Source organism: Anser cygnoides, chromosome 1, assembly GCF_040182565.1.
Source record: "Anser cygnoides isolate HZ-2024a breed goose chromosome 1, Taihu_goose_T2T_genome, whole genome shotgun sequence".
NCBI lineage: Eukaryota > Metazoa > Chordata > Aves > Anseriformes > Anatidae > Anser > Anser cygnoides.
This window is the reverse complement of record NC_089873.1, coordinates 157,081,536-157,107,519: the sequence shown is the minus strand read 5'-3', so window position 1 is coordinate 157,107,519 and position 25,984 is coordinate 157,081,536. Positions and strand designations below refer to the sequence as shown.

The window sequence follows — 25,984 nt, the reverse complement described above, 5'->3', positions numbered from 1 at the left end:
TGCCCACAGAAATGCTGAATACTATCCTTATTGCTTATTGCCCATCTGAATATCAGGAAGGGCTTGAGATATCTTATCTAGCCAGGCGTGACTGCTGCCATAAAAAAAAAGAAAAAAAAAAAAAAAAGTGAAATCAGCATCAAATGCTGGAAACCAAACAGAAAAGAACCTCAGAAACACCTCCTCAGTTCAAGGCTACTACAGCATTATTGAAAATAGAGATTACTCAAGAAGCTTACTTCCCCATTACAAAAATCCCATCTGTTGCACAAACAAAGCCAGTCAGAATGTCAAACCTCTCTATAACCTAGTGTTTGAGTGGAGCTGCTGAAAGACAATGACCCACGATTCACAAATGGCTCATTTGGGAAACCTTTGCTAAAACATTAAACACACTATAGCGAGTTCTTGCTAACAAGCACACTAGTAGTGTAGAAGAAAAAGCATTTTTAGGTCAGTGTTTTTTAAGGTGAAACTATGAAGGAAATACCTCTCTGGCTTGAGAGTAAATCTAGATAATTCCTGATAAGGCTAATTAATTGCTGTAATTATTGCATGCTCATCCTACTTGGCCATGTAATAAAAAATCCTAGGGACATACAGGTGGTTGATAGAGGTATGTAGGAGTGTCTAATGCAGAAAAAAATTCTGTGGATAAGGGGAAGCCCTATAACCGGGTGCCATTTGTGGTCCCCAGTGTGGATTTCTGTAAGGAGAAGGAAAATAATATTTTTATTTGCCAAGGGTGAGGCTGTATTACTCTGATCTCCAATACCTGTCCTAAATTGTTCTTTTTCTCTCTCTCTCTTGCTATTTTATGAATTGCCCTTAACAGCCTGTAGTGCTAATACTTACTTATTGAGCTGTGTATGCATACAACATTGTTAAGAAAAGTTGAAACAGTAGTTGGTGGGGCTGCTGGTTAATAATTTTGACCCTATATCAAGGAAATAGCAGTTTTGATAAGTCCCCGATCTCTCTTTATGATTCTGAGATATTTGATATAGGTCAAGGGTGTAAAAAGGTGTACCACATTCTTTCAATATATACAAAAACACATATATATGTGCATGCTTTTTGTTCTATGATGTGACAGACTTCGTTTGGTAAAGATCAGTGATTTGTATTTCAGTCTGTTTGGTAATCTGCAGGGCAAATTCTGCTCTCAGGGACACGCATACTAGTCTAATGACTTTATTATATTTACTCATATATATTAATACATATTGCAGTTGGACTAGATGATCTTTGAAGGTTTCTTTCAACTGAAATATTCTATTCTATTCTACTCTATTCTAATATATTCAATGATGCATGTGCCACATAAAGGACTAGGGATGATTTCTTGACGTCGTTAGTATGTGGCACGAATCATTGCTCAAAGCAACGCTACAGGTTTTGATCTACTTGAGAGGGCTTCCTCCAGTAAGTTTAAAGTTCAGAAGTTCAAAGGCATGTCTCATTAGAAATTAACCATGGCACTTTAAAAATGAGAAGGGAATGACTTAACTCCACGCCTGAAAAACTTGGCAGAGGCCTCCTCACAAGCCAACAGACAATGGCGTGCAGAGAAGCATATTGGAGAAGAGGGCTCGGCTTGAGGGACAGCACAAACAACAGAGACCTCTTGCAGTCCCTCTCGGAAAACATGGCCGACTGGATTGTCCAAGCTTTGTTTGGAGGGCAAGGTCTGCAGCATGAGCTGTAATGTGCTTTACTTTACAGCTGCCCACCTTGTACTGACCATTTGGTAGATAACTAGCTGAATATCCAAAAGGGGGTCTATTTACACAGAACTGAGGGCTGCCCGTGCAGCAGCAACTAGTCATATACCTTTGGCCTTTCCACATGCTCGTAGAGATGACTGATACTGTCCTGTTGTGGCTTTCAAATGACCCGAAACCCCAGAGCTGGCAGCTGTGGAGAGAAGTTTCTCCAGCTTTTCCTCCCAACGTTCCCCTTCCACAAAGTCGCTGCAACACCCAACCCCAGGGTGTGAGCACCCTTGGGGCATCATACAGCCCTATAGAGTCTAAGCAAATAGATAGCTGAGAAAAGTGACTGTTAGCCACAAGGAGCGAGTCCAAGGATGCCACCGGTCCCTGCAAAAATCCATGAAACACACTGGCACCCACGCGTCCCACCAGGCAAATAGGTTTCTGCCTGCATGAGGCCTGGTGCAGCCTTGGGCCATGGGGCCCATGGCTGGAGGGGGGCAGAGGGTGAGGGCTCATAATGCCTGCAAGCTGAGCTGCTGCTGCTGTAACTTGATGTGTGCAGTTAGGGGGGAGGCCTGGAAGGGCCATCCGAGCCCACGACAAAATTTGGCTGGTGGCAGGGGTGAGCGGAGGCCGCTCAGCCAGTGCCCTGGTGCAGCCCCAGGAGTGAGGCCTGGGAAGGATTGCACTTTCCCTTTCTTTTAAGCACAACTTTTTCTTGCTATACTTCAAACTTGATCCTCAGAAGGCTTTGTTCTTTCACTTCTCTGGCCCCTCCGCGTAGATCTGGGGCATAATGTCTATGGCAGGTGGCTCTGGCCAGTGTCCCCCAGAAGCTTCAGCCGCTGCCTGGCTGTGTGGAGGAGCAGGAGGCTGCCTTGGGCCGTGCTTGCAAAACCTCAGCATGGGGAGGTGTTTGCAGCCCTGCCAGGGCTGGAAAACAGCTGTGACAGGCCTGAGTAAAAACTTCTGCAAAACACAGGCAGCAAAAGGCTCAGAGTAACATCCAAGGCACTACAGCAGCTTGACAGCCTGAGGTTGGATCCTATTCTGGATGGGAAGAAAACTGAAACAGGAAAGAAACAGAAAACTGAAAACTGAACAGGAAAGTGATCCCAACATCAATATTGTCACAGCCCGGGACACGTGACGTGTCACTTGGGGCACAATGGCTGGCACAGGACAGCAGCTTAATGAGGCTTCAGTGCATGCTGCCGCTCTCCAGCCTGCGCACAAACACCTCTACGCCGATGCCTATGCCTAAACCAGTCGCTGTAGGTTTCACTTACGGCCAGGAAAGTGCATTAGTTGTATACCAAGCAATAACACAAACACTTTCTGCATTTTAATTGTAACATTTATGTCAGGTTCCTTAATGGATCCAGCACACCTGTAGCTTCTGTGTGCCACATTATGTCCTATCCTTCTTTTACAGAATCAGGTTTTTCCCGTACTTCCCAGAATACCACATGAAAAGTGCTCTGGGCCATCTTTCCAAATAAACTCTTAATCCTCAGACATCACTGAAAGTAATTTTTGACAATAGTGCACTATCCTGCTGGAGAAAAAAAAAAAAAAAAAAAGGGGGAAAAAAAGAATTGTCACTACAATAAGCACTGATGTCTCCATTCTCACTGTTTGACAACTGCTAGCATTTTTATTTCACTGGCATTTTTCAAGCTATTTACAACCAAAATCGACCTGAGACTTCTGAAATCTACGAATTTGTTGTTGGAAGGTTTTCTGATTCATACTTGGCCATAACACACAAAATAACCACACCAGACAATGGGAAACAAAAAAAAAAAAAAACAAAACACTAATTTTTCACAGAGCTGACACAAAGTACACAGACTGCTTCACTACCCTATTTTTCTCCCATTGTATAGCTTTGCTTACTGAAAAAAAAGAAAAAAGTGCAGTGCAATATTTGAATTCAAATAAAAGAGCATCAAAATCAGAAAGAATGACCATATACATGAGATATTATACAGTGCTGTAGACTTCGTTTACAAGCTGGACATAAGACAAAACTATTGAAAAAATCTCCTTTTCTAAACGTTGAAATTAATTTCTGACATAAAAAAAATAATTAATTGTAATGCTAAATCTCTCAAAAGTGATTCTGCCCTAGTTCACCTGGTTTGAAGTTAAAATGAATTAAAAAGCTAAAACAAGCAACTAAATGATCCATTCAGAGAAAGAGTCAGCTGTTAAGAGACACCTGAAGAAAGCAAAAAAAAACCAGAAAAACACAGCGCATATCTTTTATCATATATACTATCAGTAGAAAAAGGTTTATTTCTTTACAAGGGCAATGGCAAGGTAGGACTACGGTAATATAATAAAAGAAAAATATCTTCACCATGGGAGCATGAAAGCATTAACATAACAGGCAGAGTACATTGTGTGCTGTCCTTGGCGAATGTCTGGTTGGCTACACTGGACCGTGATCCAGAGAAAATAAGAAATCCAAATGAACTGTCTCCTAACTAACATAACTGCTTCATTTACTACGTGTGGTAGGCACTGGCAAACCATCTTCCCAAGAGTCATCAGGAGGGCACCACGTGGAGGAACAGGGAGACCCCTTGCTGCAAACAACCCGTGCACATGCTCCCTACCCGGTGAATCCCCATTTATTTTGCAGGCAGTCTTCACCGAGGAGCTGATCAATACCTCCAGCTTTTAAAAAACACAACACGATGATAGAAGTTGTGTGACTTTATTAAGCGTAACAAGTTAAAATGATCAAGAGCGCAAGGATTTTATAACCTTCTAGGTTCTCAGAAAAACAACAGGCAGAGCTGATAAGCACGTGCTTCCAGCTCAGGGGGGATGGTAGCAACCGGAGGCAGCGGTGGAGGTGATGACAGCACGTGATGTGAGAGCAGGGCATGGCAAAGGCCATTGGGAGGAGGTAGAAGCAAGCCACCGGGGAGCAGAGGTGAGGGGTGACAAGTGGCACCGTGGTCTTTGTACCCAGCCCTGCCGAGCCTCAGCACAAATTTGCCCCAGTTGGCAGGAAGGGGAGACATGAAGGCGAGGGGCTGCTTCCCACCTTCCCACCAGTATCTTTATTGAAAGGAAGCTCATCCCATACCCCCTCCAGCTCCTCGCCCCGATTCCCACAGTGGCCCCGTATTTACTCAGAAAAGGGCTGTGTCACAAGGAGGGAGCTGTGGTTTACTTTCTCCGGCCCCACTGTTTATTAGACAACAGTCCTCCCTGCCAGTGGCTGCAAATGGTTTCTTTTAACCGAGAGCACAAAAACCACAACCTGGAAGGAAAGCAGCTTCTGTAGCGTGACTTAATCTGAGAGCAAACTGGCCGGGATCAAAAAAGGTCATGGTGACAAAGCGGAGTTAAAAGTTGACTTAAATCAACACGCTCAAGCAACTCTGAAACAAAGGGAATAAGGAAATAATGTGACTTTTTTTGATCAATACAGACTTTAAAAAATTGATAAACTGAGGCTCAAATTAATGTGTATTTGATCTATCAGCGATACTGCTTCTTTTAATCCTACTGGTTCGACTTCATTTCTGAACTGGTGTGTGCATGTGAAATATAAACGCTGGACAGACTTTACTCGACAGGAGCAGGTAAAATCCTCTGGTGAGAAGGGGGCTGCCTGCAGCAGAAGCAGCTCTCTGGTGAAGACGAGAGACTTCACATCAAATTGAAGCTTGCTGAGCTTGGGGAACCACAAGTAAAGCTGACAGCAATGAGATCTGAGATGTAAAAAAGAAACAGGGGGAAACCAGGCTTTAAAATATAGATGCAGATGAAAGCATGCATGCACGGGCGGAGGGACATGGTCAGGTTCCTCTCCTCTTCCGTTTCTCAGAGGGCATTGTCCTGTCAAAAATCAAGTGGAGCAAATGTACTCAAGCTTTTTAGTGTGCCAGACAGTGCCTCTGCTCACTTTGTGTGCAAGGGGTCTTCTTGTTCCTCCACACCTTGTGGTGCCCCCAAGTCTTGAGACCCGGGAAGCATACGACGAGGGCACAGCTAAGGGCTTTGGTGCCATGCTCCCCACTTCGTGTTTTCTTTAGCCTGTCCAACATACCTTCAAAAGCAATGACCGCTGCAAAAATTTCACCATGTAAACAGCTGGGAAAGTTGTCAAATGTACTGCCATTGTGAACTGAAATGTATATATCCGTGAAAAGAAATTTCAGCACGTGGGCTAAATAACAGGGTAGCAGGGTAAAGAAGCAATCATGTTCTGTGCATAACGTGTAATATGTAATCACTAGTGCACCGGTGCTCCACTCAGAACAGCTACAGTAAGCCAAACTAGGGCTCCCAGTGCTACCCTATTTGCTTATTGCGGCACAGTCGTAGGGTAATAGAGTAATTTGGGTTGGAAGGGACCTCCAGAGGTCACCCAGTCCAACCCCCAGCTCCAAACACAACCACTTACTTTTTTTCTAGTCATTTGTATTCAAAGCTTTCCAGGTGGGTGCCTGTGAAAGACGAGGGACTACTCGTGCCCAGGTCTGCCAAGCATTTGGAAAACGGCAGAGACCAGCCCCGGTGTACGGGGGCAGGGCACGGGCTGGGTGGCAAAGTGTTCCCACTGTGGGAACACCGAGGTCTCCAGCCTGGGCTGCAGCTCAGCCCACTGGTCAGGACTCAGCCCCTGCGTCTTTGCAGCTCACTGCAGGGATCACTTCTGAAAACGGGCTGCTTTGGAAAGGCATTTATTTGCCCCCCTCCCTGATTAAACCCTTGTAAATTGCATTAGATGCAGCAGCCTTTTATTTCACGAATCCTTTCTAAATCCCATCGCACGGGACCACGCTCCAAAAATCAGTCGGGAAGTTTCCCCCCCTTTACGAGGCGATCGGCCCCCATTTAACGAAACTTTATTTGACGTGGAGACGGCTTCTGCACTACTGAGGGCTGCAGCTGTGCTGCTTGCCAGGTGGAATGCACCTCAAGTGAAGTAGGAGATGCATTTCTTCAAATTTCCTGCTCAGTTTGTTAAACAGGTTATATCTATTTTTAAAAGCATTGTATTACAAACTTTCAGGGAACAACACACGGTGTTTTTTTTCTTTCCCCAACAAAATTAAGCAAAGCTGAAAAAAAAGAGAAATGCTGCATTAATCTTGGTGTCAAGAAACAAAGTCTCTAATGTCCAAGCGCAACGCACAGAATGGGAGAGAGGAAAGTTTATTGACTCTTGGAATGCAATTTTTCACTCCTTTAAAATGCTCCGGCTTGTCACTTCCTATTAATTTTTTACTTTTACTTACATAATAGATGAACCGCGTAACTTACAGTCACTCTTGTCCTGATGGTTTACAAATCTGGACAGTAATTATTTAATTTAATTTCTCAAAGCTCAACAGAAACAACGGTGGTGATCCAACATGAGCAAAGACTGGTGCTTATTAACCGATGTTCCTACTATAATGGGCTTTATTAGGTGACACAGAAGAGGAAAACAAGAAACATTCCTTTGTTTATTCTCCTCTGGAGAAGAGGAGCTAATTGCTCTTTGTTTTAGGCGGCACTTTTGTTCTACGCAACACAGAACACTGTGAGTTTCCTCATTTCACAGTCACGTTCACCTCCTCTAACACATATGCCAGTTTGAGGTTCATTCCCCAAATCCACCACTACCAGCAGATCTGACCTTGCCGAGGTGTGACTCTCACGCAAGCCTGACTGTGCTCCCTGAAAGGCCGCCTTACCTTTTCGATATTCAAATCCCCAGGAAAATCCTAGCAAACAAGGAAGTTGTCCTTCAGCCTTAGAAAAATAAAGTGTTTTTTTTTTCTTTCTTTTATTTTTTTCCTTCTGCACAAGTGCTCTAGGCACCTTGAAAATCATAACACAGCAGAGCCAGGAAACAATCTCAAGTTGCCCAACCTATGCATGGTAAAATTACAAGAAAAATTACTCCAGGACAAAGGCATGACGACCCTAGTCTGCTTATCCTGGCTACAGAACAAATGGTGTTGTCATCTGGTGTTTAACTTATGAGGCAATAATGACTGCTTGTGATTTTGATCCTGCAAAAGCTAAAATAATATCCTGTATCTCAGACTTACCGTTTCGGAAGGACCCTTTCTGTACATAGTAAAACAACTTCTGTGCATTGCAGAAATCCAAGTATTGAATTCTGATTGTAAAAATACATGTAGTTTACACTTAGTAATAATTCTTAAAATAACAACACCAACAACACATTTTTATGCCCAAGAGCCAGCCAGACTTGCAACAAAACCTGAACCCCAAGGGTTGGTTTTCGTATGAAAAGCTGTGAGCACCTTCCTTCCCAAGTCTGAGGGGATGAATACACACTCAGGCAAATGAATGAGCATGAAATAGTGTTAATGCAACGATCTGCTCAATGTAGTACAGAAATAGTACAGAAAAGAACAGGAATCAGTCATGTTTATAAATATTCTGGAGCCATGGCTTGTCCCAAAGCATGGGAGGAAGAAACAAGGCAAAGGCTTTCACCCTACCACACAAGTTAAAAGTAACTAAGAAAGCCAGAACTAGGTGGCAAGAAAACAGAGGCAGAGGTTGAGGGCAATGACGGGCATGTGTGTATGTGCCTACTGTGTTCTTGGACAGCAGTGAGGAGAAAAGGGGATGTGCTTTCTGGAAAACCCGAAGCTGAAGACCTATGAGCTAAGAGCATGACCAAGGATCTTGCAGCTGCACGGGAGAGAAGAGCTGATGTAAGAAGGGCACAAACGCAGCCCCACAGAGGAATGCTTTCCAACGCCTAATCCCTGCAGATACTAGCCAACGCAAAGAAAATGCCACGGGGGAAGAGTATCTATTGCAGCTTCTGCTAACCTTCAACCCAGAGCCAGCACTCAGCCGCGCATGATGTCATTTGGGGTTTGCACCACCGCAGATGAGATCAGAAGCTCAAGATCTTGCGTTGATTTTGGATGAGAAAGACGGTAACGACTGGATTAGTAACACAAATATCCCCAGAGATGTTTCGGGAGCAGCCGTGGCAGAATAGACAGGAGAAAACCCCGGGGCCAAACCGCACAGGGCTCTCAGGTACACTGAGGACACTTCATGCTTCTTAAGTAAAAACGGGTCTGCAGGGGCATGAAGGTCCAAAAACGGGTCTGAAAGTCCAAATCATCCCTGCTCAAAGGGCCCCTGCTCACAGGCCAGTGAGTTTGTGGTGGGATTAATGCACATAACCCTACAGGGGGTGAAGCTAACCCTACAGTGAGTGCACCTAACCCTATAGTGGGTGCACGTAACCCTACATGGGTGCACCTGACCCTACAGGGGGCTGCACCTGAACTTTCAGTGGGTGCACGTAACCCTACAGGGGGTGCATCTGACCCTACAGGGGTACACCTAACCCTACAGGGGGTGCATCTAACCCTTCAGAGCGTGCACCTGACACTACAGGGGGTGTTCCTGACCCTACAGGGGTGCACCTGACCCTACAAGGGGGTGCATCTAAGCCTTCAGTGGGTGCCCTTAACCCTACATGGGTGCACCTGACCTTACAAGGGAGTGCACCAAAGCCTTCAGTGGGTGCACCCTACAAATGCTTTCAGTGTGTGCACCTAACCCTATAGGGGCACACCTGACCCTACAAGGGGATGCACCTAAGCCTACAGGGGTGCCCCTAACCCTACATGGGTGCACCTGACCCTATAGGGGGTGTACCTGACCCTACAAAGGGGGACACCTGACCCTTCAGGGGGTTCACCTGACCCTACAGAGGGGTGTACCTGACCCTACAGGGGGGCACACCTAATGCTTCGGGGGAGCACCTAACCCTTCAGGGGGTGCACCTGACCCTACAAGGGGCGCACCTGACCTTACAAGGGAGTGCACTTAAGCCTTCAATGGGTGCCCCTGACCCTACATGGGCGCACCTGACCCTACAGGGGTGCACCACCTACAGGGGGTGCAGACCCTACAGGGGGTGCCCCTGACCCTACATGGGCGCACCCGGCCCTACAACCAGCGGGAGAAGATGCGGAGCCCCCCTCGCAGCTCCCCCCCGCTCCTCCCCTCACGCGCAGCCCCGCCCCCCTCCGGGGGGCGTGTCCGGGGCGCAGGGCGGGCCGGGCGGCTGGCCAATCAGCGCCGCCCCTCGCCCCGCCCCGCCCCGCCCCGCCCCGCCCCGCCCGGCGCGCCCCCGCCGCGGCTCCCGCGCCCTCGCCGCCGAGCGCCCCGGCGGGCCCGATGGCGAGCACGTCGGCGGAGATCGTCGCCTTCCTGCTGACCATCTCCGGCTGGGTGCTGGTCTCCTCCACGCTGCCCACCGACTACTGGAAGGTGTCCAGCATCGACGGCACGGTCATCACCACCGCCACCTTCTGGGCCAACCTCTGGAAGACCTGCGTGACCGACTCCACCGGCGTCTCCAACTGCAAGGACTTCCCCTCCATGCTGGCGCTGGACGGTCAGGGCCGCCCGACGACCCCCCCCCCTCCAAAAAAAAAATCAAAAACGACCCCGGGCAGAGCGGGGAGGGGGGAGCCGGGCCGGGCGGGACCCCCCCCGGGGCCGCCCCATGTCGTGGGAGCAGCCCCGGGGGCGAGGGGGGGTCGGGGGGGGCTCGGCGCTGCGCGACCCCGTAGCGTATGGGGGAAATTTGGGGGCCCTCTCCAGGTTTCTGTGCGGTGCCACCACCCGGCACCCCGGCCTGCAGCGCTTGCGGTGCCGGCAGGAGCACCGCGGGGTGCGGGGGGGCTCGCGCGGCTGTAAGTAGGGGTTTTGGGGGGTAAATGGGCGTTTTGGGGGGTCGCGAGTGAAAAAACTACGCGGTGCGGGCTGAAACCAAGTCGGACCTACAGCCCCGGCCAGGCACAGGAGGCTGAGGGCGGATTTTGGTGCGAAAGGTCCGCTCGGAAGAGGAAAGTGCGAAGCCAATCAGTGGCGGAGATTAATGTTATCGCCGCGGGGATAAATGTTATCGTTAAGCAAATTAATGCCATTAAGCCTTTAATCCGCCGTCAGGACGCAGGAGAGGTCCGCGCACCGAGGGCGGGCAGCGCAGGCATCGCCGTGGGGCAGGATGGCGGAGCGCCGAACCCAGGACCATCTTTCCGCCCAGCCCGTCGGTGGCAGGGGGCTCTGAGGGCTCTGCCGGTGCCCCCGAGGGGTGGCAGGGCTGTCCCACCTCCGGTAGGGCTGTGGGACCCCTTGGCAGCCCGCAGTGCCCAGGCTTCAGCGCGGAGTTGCCGCGCGTCACCTTCCGGAGGCACCGAGCCTGTTGTTCGGCTGCTTCTGTGGTTCGGGGCGAAGCCGTTCTTGGAGCAGGAGGAGCAGAGCTGCAAACAGAGCGTGCAAGATCGGGGACGTTTAAATTCCCCCCCCCCAAAAAAGAAGAGGCATTGCCACCCCCAGACTCAGGTCTGGAAAGTCTTGCGGGTTGCGCTGCTCCAGGAGGTGAGTTTCTGAGGCGGCGGCTGCGGGGGGAAGCACCTGGCGGAGCTCCTGAGCCCAGAAGGCACATCTGGAGAGAGCCTCATCCCGCCCTCCTGGCCGGGCGTTTGACAGCAGAGGGAGGAAGCACGGCATCAGCCTTCCTCAGCAGCATCTCCGCGTGCTGCAGGGCCAAGTCCTGGCCCCCAGGCACGGCGCGGGCGGGAGGCGGGCAGGGTGGGGAATGATGCACCCCCAAACCCTCCCCGGCACAGGCCAGGTGAGCTGTGTCAGCACGAAGCCTGACCTCCCCCAGCGCCCTCACAGCCTCTCCCTGTCCTCCCCTTCCTCCTGGCACAGGCTTACCCGGCTGAGCCAAATCCCGCTCTCTGTGGGATCGGGAACGAGGGAGCTTCCTCAGCATCCTCAGGCAGGACCCAGGAGGGGCAAAAAGGGACGGATCTGGCTTCCCTTTCTCCCCAAAGAGGTTGTGAGCAGAAGCAGTAAGCTCTGTCAAGAGGAGCCCAGGAAAAACACTCCTTGACATGGCAGGGCAGGACTGGGAGGTCCCATGGGGCGCAGAAGGCCCCCCTTCTTCATCAGCAGTGTGGTAGGTGGGGTCAGGAGTGGTCAGGAGACCCTTCCCCGACGCCACTTTCTGTCTGGCGGCATGGGGTGGCGTTGGGCTGTGCAGCCCGGATTCCCACCTTCACTCATTCGGTCCGGCCAGCCCCCATTAAGGGCTCGCCCCCATGTTCTGTACGCGAGCAAAAATGATATTGCAGTCTGTGGGACCTGAAACCATTTGGGGTTTACTTTTGTGCTCTCCTGGCCATGGATGGAAACTTGGTGATGGAACCTCCTCCCCAGAGCAGGATGTGTCCGTGACTGTACTTCCAGCGGTGGATCCAGTGACCTTTCGAAAGAGCACAGCTCAACATAAATTTACTTAGGGGATGAAAGAGGGTATTAGAGCTTAGAAAAACATACAAAAGCAATGGGCGTGTGCTTTCGGAAGGAATTTGTGCTTTATCTGCAAGGTAACCTTTTACACTTGATGTGGACTGCAAGATGCCACTGCAGGTATTTGTTGTGAAAGTGATGATCCCCGTAACAGTATGCAGATTTTTTTCTGAGTATGTATATCCTGTATAAATATACAAATTCCCCATAGCTCTTTGAGAGCGTTAGAGGCGAGCATGAGAGGCAAGCGTGAGAGCAGTGAGGCAAGCAAGGTGATAGCAAGATTAATTTGAATGCAGGACAAAACACATTTGTCTAAAAAAAACTACTTGAAATAGGTTTCTCGTGGAATGCTGCTAAACATGACTTTATGCGTAATACATGTTTGTCTACTTGTCTGTTTAAAACATATGGCTTTTTGTTGCTTTGGAGCTTCGTTTGGGTGGTCGGCGTGTACACGACAAGGTACCAGCTTCTTGCGGACCCTGACGCAAATACATGTAACGCATTTTGGGGAAGGGGGCACTCTTTGGTCCTTGGTGGAAGAGGGGGAAGAAGTTGGCAGCTCCCCTTTCTTCTTACAGCTTCCCTGCCCTGTAAGTCTTGGTAAGCAAGGTAACGTCCTTGCTTTCAAGGAAGCAAAGCAAAGGTTTGATTAATGTTGCAGCCAGACGCTGTCCAGGTCAGTCCTAACCTAGGTTCAAGTGACTGGGGACTGGATTTGGTGCTGAGGTTGGTTTCACCCTTTTATGTTTCCTGGTGTTCCAGTCAGCCTGGTAGAGCTGAGTCTTCTGCTCTCCCACCTTATGGGTGCAGGTTGCGATTATTTTTTCAGGTATCTGTGTTAAAAATGGGTGCCTGTTGGGTAAGTGCTGTGGTGGGCTGAAACGAGTCCCGCCTTGGCTGGCCTGCGGAATTTGGTGAAATATTTAGTGGGGAAGGTTACTCATTCAGCAGAGCTGAGCAGTGCTCCAGCTCGTGCTCTTACAAATGAAAATGATTTCTGGGTGAGGGAGTTAATCATTTCTTGCTGTCTCACTACCCTCAACCTATTTTAAAGCTGTGCGTTGACCTTCAGCAACAATTGAATTTCAGCCACGTCGTTCCTAGCATCTGCGGGCTATGTTGGTTGGGGTGAATATTTACTGTTTGTCCTAGGAGGTTCAGGCATAAAGAAAAGTTTAGAGGACCTCTGGGTAAATATGTTCATGGTTCAGCACCTTAATGTGCCAATTAACTCCTAACAGTGTCAATAAATTGGGCCTGTCAAAAATAACAGCTTCCTCGCCAGTTTGCGTCTCCTGCTTTACCTGGCTGCTATAGGAAATACGTTACATGGAAAAGTAGTACGAGCAAACTTTTCCAGGCCTACTGGCAAAAATTAATGAGAGAAAACAAGGCTGCTGTCTTCAGGCTTGTGTCTTGTAAACGAAGAGCCACGTTTTGAAATCCTACTAAACGCCGCTTCCTACCGACAGCCTTTGGGTCTCGCCTGAGGGCTTGGGGGGGAAGGAGTGAAAATACAGGATTTTACTCGAAAGCAGAAGTTTTAGCTATTGCTGGAATTTGAGCTGAGCTGTTCGGGAGTATAGTTTTATTTCGCTGTTGAGGAAATTGTGCCCTGTCCAGTTTGGCTAGAAAGGTGGTCGCCCCACCTGATTGGAGGTAACCACAATATGGCTGTCTACTGCGAGTTCCCTAAGCTCACTTTATAACCCTTGCAGAAAATCAATACATAACTAAATAAAACAGGTACAATGAATGTGATCTGTTGTAGGTTCCTCTGTTAGGACAGGGTGAGTGATGCCTTAGAAATGTTCTCAGCTGATGGTACAGTCCGGTGAACACCAGAAGTGAAGAAGCTTCTTACGGTGTATGACTGCGTGCTCTGCAGAGCGGTTCCCTCTTCAGTGTGCCCATACCTTTTGTCTTCTTGCAGGTCCCCCCAAAAAAGTAGAATGACTTATACAGGACCTAGGAGAGCTTAGGCAGGCAGTGGTCTTAGGTTTGGCTCTGTAAATCTTCAGTCTGTAGTTCTTCTGTTGGGTTTTTCTCCTATCTTGTCCGAGTTAGCCCCTGTAGTGTGGACCCGGTGGTGCTTCTCCGTTCTGTCGAGCGGTGTTTCAGGTGAAGGCATCTCCTTTGGGGTGCCACAGGATGATGTGTAGGATTCTGATCGTGTGTTTAGGGGTTCGAGAGGGACCTCCCGGGAGCCGCTTTTCATGGCTCCTGGCTCAGGTCTGGAGGCTCTTCAGTGGTGAGTGGAGAAGACCACAGACAGCAGCGGTTTCCTATCTAAGCTGTGCTCCCAGGAGAGCTGTCTCCTTTCTGCCACAACATTGGGAAGCATTGCTTTTTATGTGGATTCAAAAGGTTTTAAAGTACGGCAGCCTGCCACTAAACATTTCCACTAGAGGCGTTATATCCTAGGTTATCTGACCACTGCTAAAGACAAATATCAGCTTTGCTTATCAAACTATACTGCATTAAAGTAGCAATAGATACTCTCAGCACAGCAGAAATCCAAAGACCAAAAGAAAAAAATATTTGTATCCAAGGAGCTGGCTAATTTTTAAGCTCAAACAAGACTTAAACATGGTAATAATGCTGAAGTAACACTTCAAGGGAACATGGCTGAGGTGTGTTTCTGTAAGAACTGAAGGTTTCCTCATGATCCTGTTTCAAAAATAGAAGAATATACAAATTCATAGACATTACATAAATTTGTATAAAAAGTACAAACTGAGACATATTATTGTGTATGGAAGATAAAGGCTATTACACCTGATTGTAAATACCTAAAAATCAGAAATCTTAGATTTAGGTGTAGTGAGACCCAATTCTGAACTTGTCAGCCTGTGCTTCATTTATCGTCAATGGCAAAGGGAGGTTTCTCCTTACAGTCCAGACTTACTATTATAATTTCAATTACAATGTTAAGACACGTCAGCGGACACAAAGGATGTTTATATTCCAACATGAGAGTCCTATGACAGTTACAGTTATTTCATTGCATATTCTTTCTTCAGCAGGTGGACTACAGCAGCAGGTTGTAGAGGAAGGTTTTCTATATGTGTGCAGACAGATGTAGACAAATGCCAGCAGGTTGTGTCCAAAGACACGCGGTCCAGCACCTGGATTGTGTAGGATTGCTAAAATGGGGCGTTAAGTCCTACGAATAGCTTCTTGTGTGCTGCGTATTACACAAAGCTGCGATTTTTTTTTTATTTATTATTTTTTAAAGTGTTCTCAAGCAGATTGCTCATCCTGGAGCTGGTATTGCTCCAGCAGCGGCCAAAGTGGATGCCAGAAAAGAGTGCAGAAGAAGGCCAAATGTCTGTGATAGCCATCTGCAGCTCAGGGGCCTGCCAGCCAGACAGAGATTTCTCTTTCATGATTTTATCATTAAAGAGAAATTATTATGATTTTATTTTTTATTAAACGGTTATTCGGCTGTGTGAGATTGCCCTGTTCCGCCCTGTGAATGGTGCCACGTGGTTATCACTGTATTTTAATCCCAGGAGGAAGGGAGAAGAGGCCGAGCGGTCGGGCGTCCTGCAGAAAGGTCCTGCCCCCGGGCGCATCGGTTCAGAGCAGCCTGGCAAAACTGCGTGTGGCCAGATCCAGCTGTGAGGCGCTGGTCCGGCGTGGCAGCAGCTGGCTTTGTCTCAGAGGGTCACTGCTCTCCGTGAAGCTGAGCACGTACTTGACTTCCTTGCAGAGCGAGGGCCTGCTGGGCTGATCCACAAGAGATGAGGCCTTGCCAACCTGCTGCCGTTGTGGCTTGTGCACATCGAGACTTGCTTTGAGTGCCTCTGCAGCACGTGGCAGGTGCTGCACGTCCCACACGGAGCTGCTCTTCAAAACCCAGTGGGTTACAGCCTCCTGGGGACACTGTGCCCAATGCCACAATTGTTTTTGCAGCCCCAAATGACACAGCGTGTTTCGTAAGGGCCGTGTTCACGTGGCATCATCACGCCATCACCTGGAAGTATACACTCTGTGATAAGTTGGCATTACACCAGCCAAGATCTAATTCAGTTTGCAGTAATTAATTCATGCCAGACGCTATGCAGGGTGAGAGGAGCTACTGTAAAACCCGTTGTGTTCGCTGCCCTCACGTTAGCCTTACCCTTTCTCGTTGCAGGTTACATCCAAGCCTGCAGAGGACTGATGATCTCCGCCGTCTGCCTGGGGTTCTTCGGTTCCGTGTTTGGGCTGATTGGGATGAAGTGTACAAAAATCGGCGGTTCTGATCAGACCAAAGCAAAAATAGCTTGTTTAGCTGGACTGATTTTCATACTGTCTGGTAAATATACCTTATTTCTCTAAGTTTGTGCATTCGGAGTCATGCCAGAGCTGCTGTTTTGTGGCAGAAATCCACACGCAATTAATTCTACGTGACCGCATCAGGGTCAGGCCCAAAGCTCCTCTGCTGGTTCCACTGAACGGTTTGTCTTGTGCTTTTCAGGGCTGTGCTCTATGACTGGTTGTTCCCTGTATGCAAACAGGATTACGTCTGAGTTCTTTGATCCTTCTTATATTGCACAAAAGTAAGTACTTTCCTATACCTCTTAGTCTTTCAAGAGTAGACCTTAAGTTTCATGCTGCGCATCAGCACCCATATATACAGAAAGCAGATGCTTGCCTGTTGGGTAGAAATGGAAAGTGGGCTTTATTTATTCATATTTAATCATGTTTTCCAACTGTAGTAATTGTGTGCTGAAGTTTCATGAGCTAACACCTCTCTGTAAAGTGATGGGTCTGTGGTCTTTGTGCCCAGGCTTATCACGGCTTGGCAGGACTCTACAGCACTCGTCCCAGAGAAGATTGGGTTAATCAGGAGTTATGTCTGTGTTTATGTCAAAGATGCAGAGAAGGCATTTCACAAGACAGGTGCTTGTTAGGCACATAATTCGATAGGAAGAAAATTATTCCTTTAAGCTTTTGATAGAAGGTGGTTTCCATAGAGGTATCGAACACTGTGTAATCTAGAGTCCATTTGAAAAGACATTCCGCAGGTTCTGTGGACTTTTTGCTGACAGATTTTGATATCTCGATGACTGTTAACTTGAACCATAAATATTTTCATAACCCTACAATCATAAAGCACTAATGTCAATGCTTTAGCTGTACGTGTAATTAGATACAAGGGAGTGTGTGTTTATAGAATTGCAGGACCAAACCAGAAATAATGAGCATCCCTAAAGACTCCCCTTAAAGCTGTGTGAGTGCTCAGGACCTTCAAAGGCAGCAATTCGTGAACCCATCTTGGGATTTTGGATTTGCATTTTAGCCACCAAGTTTGAAAACATAGGCTGTAATGTAAGCTTTCTTTGTGGTGATCCCCGAGGATGTCAGGCATTGGGTATAAATTTCCCTGAGACCCAAGTGAGGTGCCCTGAGCCTTTCCCTTTCGTTTTGATGGAAAGAAAGCTGACAGCCTGAATAAATAACATCAGTTGGATCCACATTTGCAGTAGGGTTGACACAGTTTCTCTTTTCTTGAGAACAAGTCCATATTAGTTTCCTCCGTAAGGAGGAAAGGACAGGATCCAAAGGCCACCAAAAGCAACAAGGATGTGAGCTACTGTGGAGAAAATGGGGACTGGCTATACAGCCAGAAGTTAATTATTCATCAGGCTTAATGTTCCCAATGAAAAATAGCTTCATGATTGCCAAAATTCCCTTTCCCTCGTTGTGTTCCTACACTGTTTTGTTGCAAAAAGGGCAGGCAGACCTCATGGCAGAGTTTTACCGCAAGCAAATGAGAAAAACAGTCTAAAAAATTAAAGGTCGAATATTAAAACATTTCATCTGCGGAAATTACCTTTTTCCTGAATAACCAGAATAGCACAACTGCTGGCACGAAAAATACCGGCTGCAAAGATAAAGGTGGAGAGCAATACTAGAAGTTGTAATTGGAGTTTCACATGGTGGACATGTGATGTAGCTCATGCAGTGATCTTGTTTCAGGTTAAGATAAAGGTGTTATTTGACTACTTTCTCTCTGAAACAATATAAAATACGTTGGAGCAATTAATTTTGTTGCCTTCTGGGAACTCTTACTTTGATATACATTGCAGAAGCATTTAATAAGCCTTGCTGGTATGCTGTGGAAATTGGTACTGGCCCAAGTGAGAGAGGACGCTGCTTTGGTTCCTCAACTCTTCGCTATTTGGTGCACATTTTCTCCTGAAGTTATTTGGGTGGTGTCAAAGAGAGGTTTGAGATACCGTTAGTGGAAAATTAATGACACGGGATGTTTGGCATCCTTTTGGCTGTCAGAATTTCCCTCTGGTCTTCTGCCTGGGGAAGAGGTGCCCTGAATATATACAGGTGCAGGAGGAATCAGAGATCTGCCTGAAGTTGGTGCCCAAAGACTTCTGGTTTTGAATTACATGTAGCTTAGCAAGGAATGATAGTCACCTCTGGGACACTCTAAAGCCAACCTTACTTAGAAAGAAGTCTTAGGCTGGATTTTATGTTCCCACACAATAGGTTGCATTATGGATTTAAAACAGCTCCATAAGTGTTGTTCCACCTCACGGAACAACACGCGCAGAGGCTCGGTGACAGCACGGGATGCCTCGGTACTCACAGCCAAGCTGGACTGCATTTTTCTTCAGACACCTCTAAGAGAAGAAACTCCGTGCTTCTCTCTGTTCTGCTGTCGCGCCAGCATTGCTCCCACTGCTTCTCTTAGGAAACTATTTTGTCACTTCACTACTTCTAATAAAAGCTTTTCTAGTTTTCATCCTTTTTGTCCCCTCCAACAGTCTGAACTCTATAATTATCATTATTCCTGATGAATAGAGTTAGTTTATCCAAATTAACCTGACTAACCTCCATTTTTATAGAGAATTGCCTCCCCTCAGCCGTCTTTTCTCTGAATCAGTTGTGCACAGTTCATTCACACAGCCCTAATTTTCCATGAATCTTAAGAATTAGATGTCCAAAATATGGGTTTCCGCTGGGTAGCTGTATGGATTCGTTGAGAAGTTAGGCGTGGTATTTACAAATGTCCTGGAGTTCATCTAGCTGGCTAACAAAGTTTCAGCTGCTTTGCTTGAAAGTTTGCTTCAGGGTCCTGACCTATGTAACAGCCAGGATATTTTCCTTCTGTGCTGATATTATACTTTGTGTCTCACTGAATTCTGCCTCCTGGGATTGATTAGAGTAAAAAATCTGTTCTTAGCCAGCTGGGTCCGTGTGGCTGGGGACCACATGGTCCCCAGTTCACTGCTGTTGAATTCTTCTGGTCTCCAGCAGTCACCACCTTCGGCCTCTTCCTCAGTGCCTCGTTCCCCTGACTTCCTGGAGATTTCCCAGTGATCCTGCAGCAGCAGACTGGGTGCACTGGTGGGAGCCCGTGGGTGCACAGCCCCACGCCGGGAGAGTCGCTGCTCTAGTTCTTACAAGCAAGAATGATAGGAACAGGAGACTGCGTTTCCTGTAAAGGTTGTAATGATAAAAAGGGAGGGGAAAAACAACAAATAGAGAAATTTCTTCTAAAAAAGCCTATTTCCATGTATTAGTCTATTTTCCAAGAGGCATCAAGGTGCAGGATGTTTTTAATATGGCACTTACTGGAATTTGGATGGTGTGGTAGGCCTGGCTCCTTAACTGCAAAAAATAACCTGGATTGGATAAAATCCAGGGAGCCATACACAGGTTGATATGCGATTGAAAATTCCCGATAAGCACCAGTGTAAATCAAAAAGTCTTTTGTGTATATGAAGGTGGAGGAGAGACCAATTAGGCCAGCTCTGCAACTCCTTAGGTTAGCAGTATGGCAGGCACCAGGAAGGGTCCATATGTACCACCTGCTTAGGCGTGTTAAAGTACTGCTTTAATGGTACAACCAGTCCCAAGATCAAAGACTGGACCCCATATCTTTGGCCTCCCAACTGTTAGGCAACAGCCAGGTCACCCTTCTGTGCCCAATTAAACCCAATTTAATCCCAATTTCCTTTCTATACGAGAGGTTCAAGAGGGGAGATGGCATTGGTTTCCCTGCATCTCCCCCCCCCAGCCTCAGGCCAACAGCTTGATGTTGCTGGATGGGGATGTGTACATGAACTGGTGCTTCCCACTTTCTAGGCAGGCGGTCTGGCAGGGGAGTTGCTAGAGCAGCAGCTTTCCTGGGTCCGTGTCCAGCTGTGTCCTCCAGCACCCCGCTGCTCTGCTCTGCCTTCCGTGGGTCTGACCGTGCTCCGCGTGCCCGAGCTGTGCGCTGGCAGCATCCTCAGCATGGGACTTGCCTCACGCCCCTTCATTTTGGAGTTCAACGCTTTGATTCGCCTCTGCAGCTTGCTAAATGGGCACCTTGGGGCTGTGATTCAGCACGCGTGGTTTAGAAACCTTCTTTGGAGTCAAGTGCATAAGATTCTTGCATGCTGACTGTAACGAGGTCCTGGGTGATGCAGGTACCTGCTTTCAGCCAGAGAGCTCCCAGATCTTGAACAGACAGAAATCTGCTCAGTCTTGTGAAAACCGTAGCACCTGGACAGAAACATTAGCGTAATTAGAAGTAAAGCTACGTGTGGTAGATTTTGAAGTCAAACAAGGGGCTGGAGGCCGAGTTTTCCTGGGTGAAAGGCAGCTGAGCTGTGGCTTCCAGCGTCTTAATTTGCAGGTTGGGTCCCTAAATCCCACATCAGGTATGGAGAATGTCTGGAGGAATCTGATCCTTCTTTAGCAAGGGATGATAAATAAAACCTCTGCTTAGGATGGTGTGAATGGGACATGAGAAGGAAGTCTAGACATTAGAGCACTCACAGGGCTGTCACGACTCAGGTACAAGCCCCCACCAAGCGGCCTGCCTCTGAGTTCTGAAGTCCCCGTCTCTTTTTGGCAGTAGGTCCCTGAAATAACTTGAACTAGGGGTGTTCTCGGCTTCTAGGGACTGATATTCTTTCTACGTGTGGCTTTTTTTGCAGTATGCCTTTTAAAAAAAAACTCCGTGCTTTACCTCTGGGTGAAATCTCAATAAAACGCGGAAAAGTGACTTTTTGTTCTCCAGCCAATGTTCACCCTCTTGTGTGACCTATTCTACAGTTTGCTGTATCATTTTCTGGGTGTCTGGACCCCCAGCGAATTTTTCAGTTTCCACAGCACCATCTCCATAAAGATAAGAGTTTTGCAGGACAGCTTACTGGTGTTCTCAGTTGTGTATTTCAACTAATGTCAAAACAGGAGCTGTTCACAGTCAGCGTGGTCAGAACTAGCTCAGAAGTATGCCGCTGCCAATTCCTTCTGTTGCAGAGGAAGGCTGTCAAGCCGGGGATTTTGATAGACTGCCTCAGCAGAGCTCACGATAAACTTACTAACAAAGGTTGGAACTAATGTAGAGTAAATCCACTTGAATTACGACTGTGGCTGCACAGGGGATAGGGTCCTGTGCTATCCCGAAGGACAAAAAGGCTTCCTTAAGGAAGCCTCTCTTCCCCTTGCCTCTTACTTTCCTTCATTTACAGCTGCTGCTTTCAAAACTTGGACTTACCCTGCTGCGATAATGCTCCTAAAACACCACCATCTCCTCCCAGGGGAGGGGGACGTACCAAGGGGGTCAAACTGAGCAGTTTCTGGCTGCAGTCAAGTGGTGGCTGCGGAGGAGACCGCTTCTGGTGAGCTGCGTCTCCCAGCCTGAGCCCCGCAGCAGGGACTGGAGAAGCAGAAAGTCACAGGCACGTGCACGTACGCATGTGTACACACTGCTACAGCATCTGTGTGCGTGTGTATGTTGGCTTTGTGTGTATGTATGTTGGAGGTGGTGCTCAGGGACATGGTTCAGTGGTGACATTGGTGGTAGGGGGATGGCTGGGCCAGACGATCTTGGAGGGCTCTTCCAACCCTAATGATTTTATTCTGTGATTCCATGCGGGTGCATATCTTGCAGGTGTGCGTTTATATATTGCATATGCATATGATATGTATATATGTATAAAAACCTCATGTTGTGCTCAGGCTGGAGAGTGAGGGAAAGGGACAAGTGCTGAGAGCCAGAGGGGAGAACTAAGGACAAGGAGAGTTGCAGGCAGCAGCTCAAGTCCCCAGCCTCAACAGCCTCAGAGGAGGACTCACAGAAAACCACTGTCCAGCTCGGGAGACAATGGGAACAAATCTGAAATGGTCCAAGGGGACGGGAGCTGTGCAGTGTAGAAGGGCCGAAGAATCACAGATTTCCGCAGCCCTCCGACTGGGAAGAGATCTGGAGAAGCGAGGCTGGCTGTGCGGGAGGTGAACGTTGCAGAAGTGTGCCTCGGGGACAGGTCTGCCTCTCATGTACCAGGGAAATACTGAAAGAACCTGGGTGAACGTCAGAGCTGCTGATTTTGCAATGAAAAATGTGTGTGTCAAGTGAAAAAAATAATCAGGAAAAAAAATGTAGTTCTTCTATTCTGAAAAAAAAATGTTAAATTCATTCTGTCTTTGTTAAACGCATTTATTGACTTCCTGTAGGTATGAATTAGGAGCAGCTTTATTCATTGGATGGGCTGGAGCTTCACTCTGCATAATTGGTGGCAGTATATTCTGCTTCTCAATAGCTGAAAACAGTAAATCTTCAAGGTAAAACACAAGTTGCACTTACTGAACGAAATCAATACTAGTGCATTGGTACCTGCTATGTTACGCAGCTTGATTACTTTTCCGAAACACTTCGCAGTGAGGTCAGAAAATGATTGCGTGCATGAGAGAAATTAATGGGATTTTAGGGTAATTCTCTTCCCACCTTTAATGTAATTAAGAAAAGCCAATGTCTCAGTAAAAATACTTGTGTTACAAATACTTTATCAACTTGCTACAGCGGGAAAAAAATGCATTCACAGATGGAGGAAGAGCAGTCAGGTCACCTTAGAGTTGCGAAGAGTTGTTGGTTTAATCCCAAATCAGATAAAAAGTGAGAGAGCTGCCAGACGGTGGTGGCGGCAGCGGGACCTCCAGCAGCAGAGGAGGGGTGATAATGAACAGGCAAAACTCGAGGGGGTAACTGTCCATCAAGACCCCAGCCTAAATATTTCATCTGATCGGGCACCGATTCACTTGGCTGTGAGTGAGGGATACAAGTTTATGCAAAGGGGAACGGCAAAGAGAGATGCTGGAGGGGAAACTGAAACCTCAAACCAGAACAAGACTCCATAGAGAAGGAAGGTGTCCCCCTGCACCCCGCAGGCGCTCTGAAGCTCCCATACATTTCTCCTGTCTCTGTGGTGTTGCAGCGCTTGGGTGCAGAGACGCTCCCTGTCCGGGGGATGAGCTGTAAACAGTGACTCTCTTCTCTTTCCAGGAGGGGGTATGCATATAACGGAGCCACATCTGTGATGTCTTCTCGCACAAAGGTTCACAGCAGCGTCCCAGACAAAACCCCACCAAAGCACTTTGACAAGAACGCCTACGTTTAATTGTACTGTTCGGAGATCCAAAAAGCCAGTTTTGAAAATGAGTTTGTATGTTTCATTCAGGGTGATTTCTCCCCCACAAAACACAATGGAATAACCACTAAGACGATGAATTTTTAAGATACTAACTTGCAGCTTTTTACATATTGATGTAAATTTTATTATACAATATTTTAAGATTGACGTTGGTATTGTAAAGTTTATACCTGCAAATCATGCATTGATGCTGCTTTCTAAAAAAAAAAATAAAAAATAAATAGGGTATTTACAGATGCAGTCTGTCAGTTGCGTCAGGAATGGCACCGCACACATCATAGTTACTGTAGTGCATCGTTGCAAGTGATTCTCAGAGGGGTTCAGTACCGGACAGGAGAGTCACGCTGTGCAGGTTAATATGTAAAATGTCTCCCCACTGATCAGCAAGTGACGTTGGACTTTCAGAGCACATTGCCAGGTGATGACAGCCAATGGGAACCAGCAGGCTCTTATCTGTTTTGACATTGCCAGGGGCGAGGCTCTTATCTCCTTTTGACATTGCTAGGGATGTAAGAAAATACGTTTGTCGATTCGGTGCCACAGGTATAAGATCAAGAGCCTGGGTAAAGCGAAAATAAGCATGTGGTTTGGGGAGCCAGCAGCAGCACAGTCTAATCAGGTCCAAAGGAGAGTCAGGGCCAGTTGTTACGAAAGTGGCTGTTAAGAGAGAGCCTCACACGGCATAAGAAGAGTGCACGTGTGATGATAAGCACCTGGCGAAGGACTAACCAAATAAAAGCTTACAGTACTTAACAGCACCAGTTTGGATAATCTTGAATTAGTTAGAGCAGTTCAGAAATTCCGCTCGTACTGTTTCTTTGCCTGTCTCTAGAAACATGATGGGTTTTGAGGGAACATTTATACAATGAGTGAATAAATAAAATCAGAGCCTATGAATAACTACAAAATAGTTTCTAGGCTGAGACCCTAAACTTAGACACAAACTCAGGCCTGCCTTGCGATTTGAACAGATGGACCCTTGAAGTTTCATTGCATTGGCTATTTTGGGGCAAAGGTGTAAATACAAACAATAGATGGTCCTACTTATTAATGGCACAGCACAATAGAAAAAGACAGGTTTATGTCTGACACCATCTGAAATGCATCAGAGTGAGAAAGTCATTCACAGTTATTTTACCTTATTTTTGTATTCAAGTCAAAATAATATTGTGGCATTATAAGAAGGCAGGCAGTATGTACAAAACAGAAATATGGAAGTACTTGCTCAATTAAAATAAGGAAAGTACTGACCCTCAGGCTGATGTGTTTTTTTTTTCTCTCTAATTTTTGTGCTTCTACATTAACTAAAGACTCCAAGAGGAAAAAAAGTAGGAGGTATTTAGTAGTAACCTTTATTTGTATCTGAGGCCTTTTTTTTTTCCTTTTGTGTTTATTGTAAACCGTCTTAGAAACTTAACATTTTAATACATGGAAATACTGTATTTACACTGTTCACAATTTTCTATAAAGTTTATGATAAAATACAAGAAAATATGCATTTAAAAATCTTATAAAGTATTATTCTGCAGTAAATTCTGTTCACTAGTGAACAGGCTTTCTTATAAGACCACGTTCAGTCTTTAAAGTAAACATTAGAGGCAAAGTCTTCACCTCAGTGAAATCAAAAAGATTTTCACCATTGACTTCACGAGAAGGAAGAATTAATCCTCAGTTTCCAAGTAGTGATGGCAAGTGACATGTATATGAAAATTCTTGTTCAAATTCAGGACTGAAAGACCCAAGAGCTCTGTATACAGTATCCCTTGTTTTTACATGAACAACATGAGAAATGAATAGAAAACACAATGTTTTCAACTACGTTTTCAACCCCAACAGAACCCAAAAGCAGTGCCTCCCATCAGGAATACAGCAATTAAATATCTGAAGAATCACTCCAATCTGTAACAGTGACTAAGCTGCTTTTTAATGTGCTTGTATTATCAGCTTCATGAAGGCCTGTTAAAATAACAACAGCAAAAAAAAAAATTAGGGGTATTTTGATTTTATCTATGAGAGACAGTCATACGTTATGTGAGCAAACATCTCTTCCTAAAGTCCACAGCTTTACCAGTGAGGAAATTACCAATGCTGATAATTCAAAAACTGTTTCTATCACAGAATATGATGTATATACAAATAGTGTCAACATTACACTTCATACCATGTTTATAGAGAAAGTAAGTATACAGTTTTAACCTTTAAGCACATTGAAATGTTAGAGCTCGAAGCTACTCTGTGAGATTGAGGCTGTTTCCTTACCAGTGGTTCAAATAATTATCACAGTCTGGTAGGACACTTGGATAGGTATCTTGAACAAACCTAAGAGCTGATTGTTATTCTCAAGACAGAGTAAGAAAATTCCTCATTGCTTCAAACTTGGGAAAGGCTAAAAAAAAAAATTCTTGGATGATCAATTTTTAAGACCATGCTTGAAGCCTGACAGTAAAGTTTCAAATTTAAGTTCCTTGACATCTCTAGGTA

The 25,984-nt window shown here is 46.6% G+C and overlaps 2 protein-coding genes across 3 annotated transcripts in view; one reads left to right on the top strand and one right to left on the bottom strand.

The window, feature by feature from the left end:
* CLDN10 (claudin 10) overlaps positions 1–24,754 on the top strand; it is a 56,956-nt gene extending 32,202 nt beyond the window's left edge. The window contains exons 1-5 of one of the 2 annotated variants that reach the window (XM_066986804.1): positions 9,864–10,137; positions 16,213–16,374; positions 16,537–16,618; positions 22,530–22,637; positions 23,356–24,754. In XM_066986804.1, the coding sequence (XP_066842905.1) occupies positions 9,918–10,137; positions 16,213–16,374; positions 16,537–16,618; positions 22,530–22,637; positions 23,356–23,470 (687 nt within the window). In that variant the 5' untranslated portion in view covers positions 9,864–9,917 and the 3' untranslated portion in view covers positions 23,471–24,754. Of the gene's footprint in view, positions 1–9,863; positions 10,138–16,212; positions 16,375–16,536; positions 16,619–22,529; positions 22,638–23,355 lie in introns of those variants that run through there. The other variant, XM_013201623.3, reaches the window with a different exon arrangement.
* Positions 22,786–25,984, bottom strand: part of DZIP1 (DAZ interacting zinc finger protein 1) — a 35,868-nt gene continuing 32,669 nt past the window's right edge. The window contains exon 19 of the mRNA XM_048072678.2: positions 22,786–25,459. Within this exon, the coding sequence (XP_047928635.2) occupies positions 25,377–25,459 (83 nt within the window). The 3' untranslated portion in view covers positions 22,786–25,376. The remainder of the gene's footprint in view (positions 25,460–25,984) is intronic.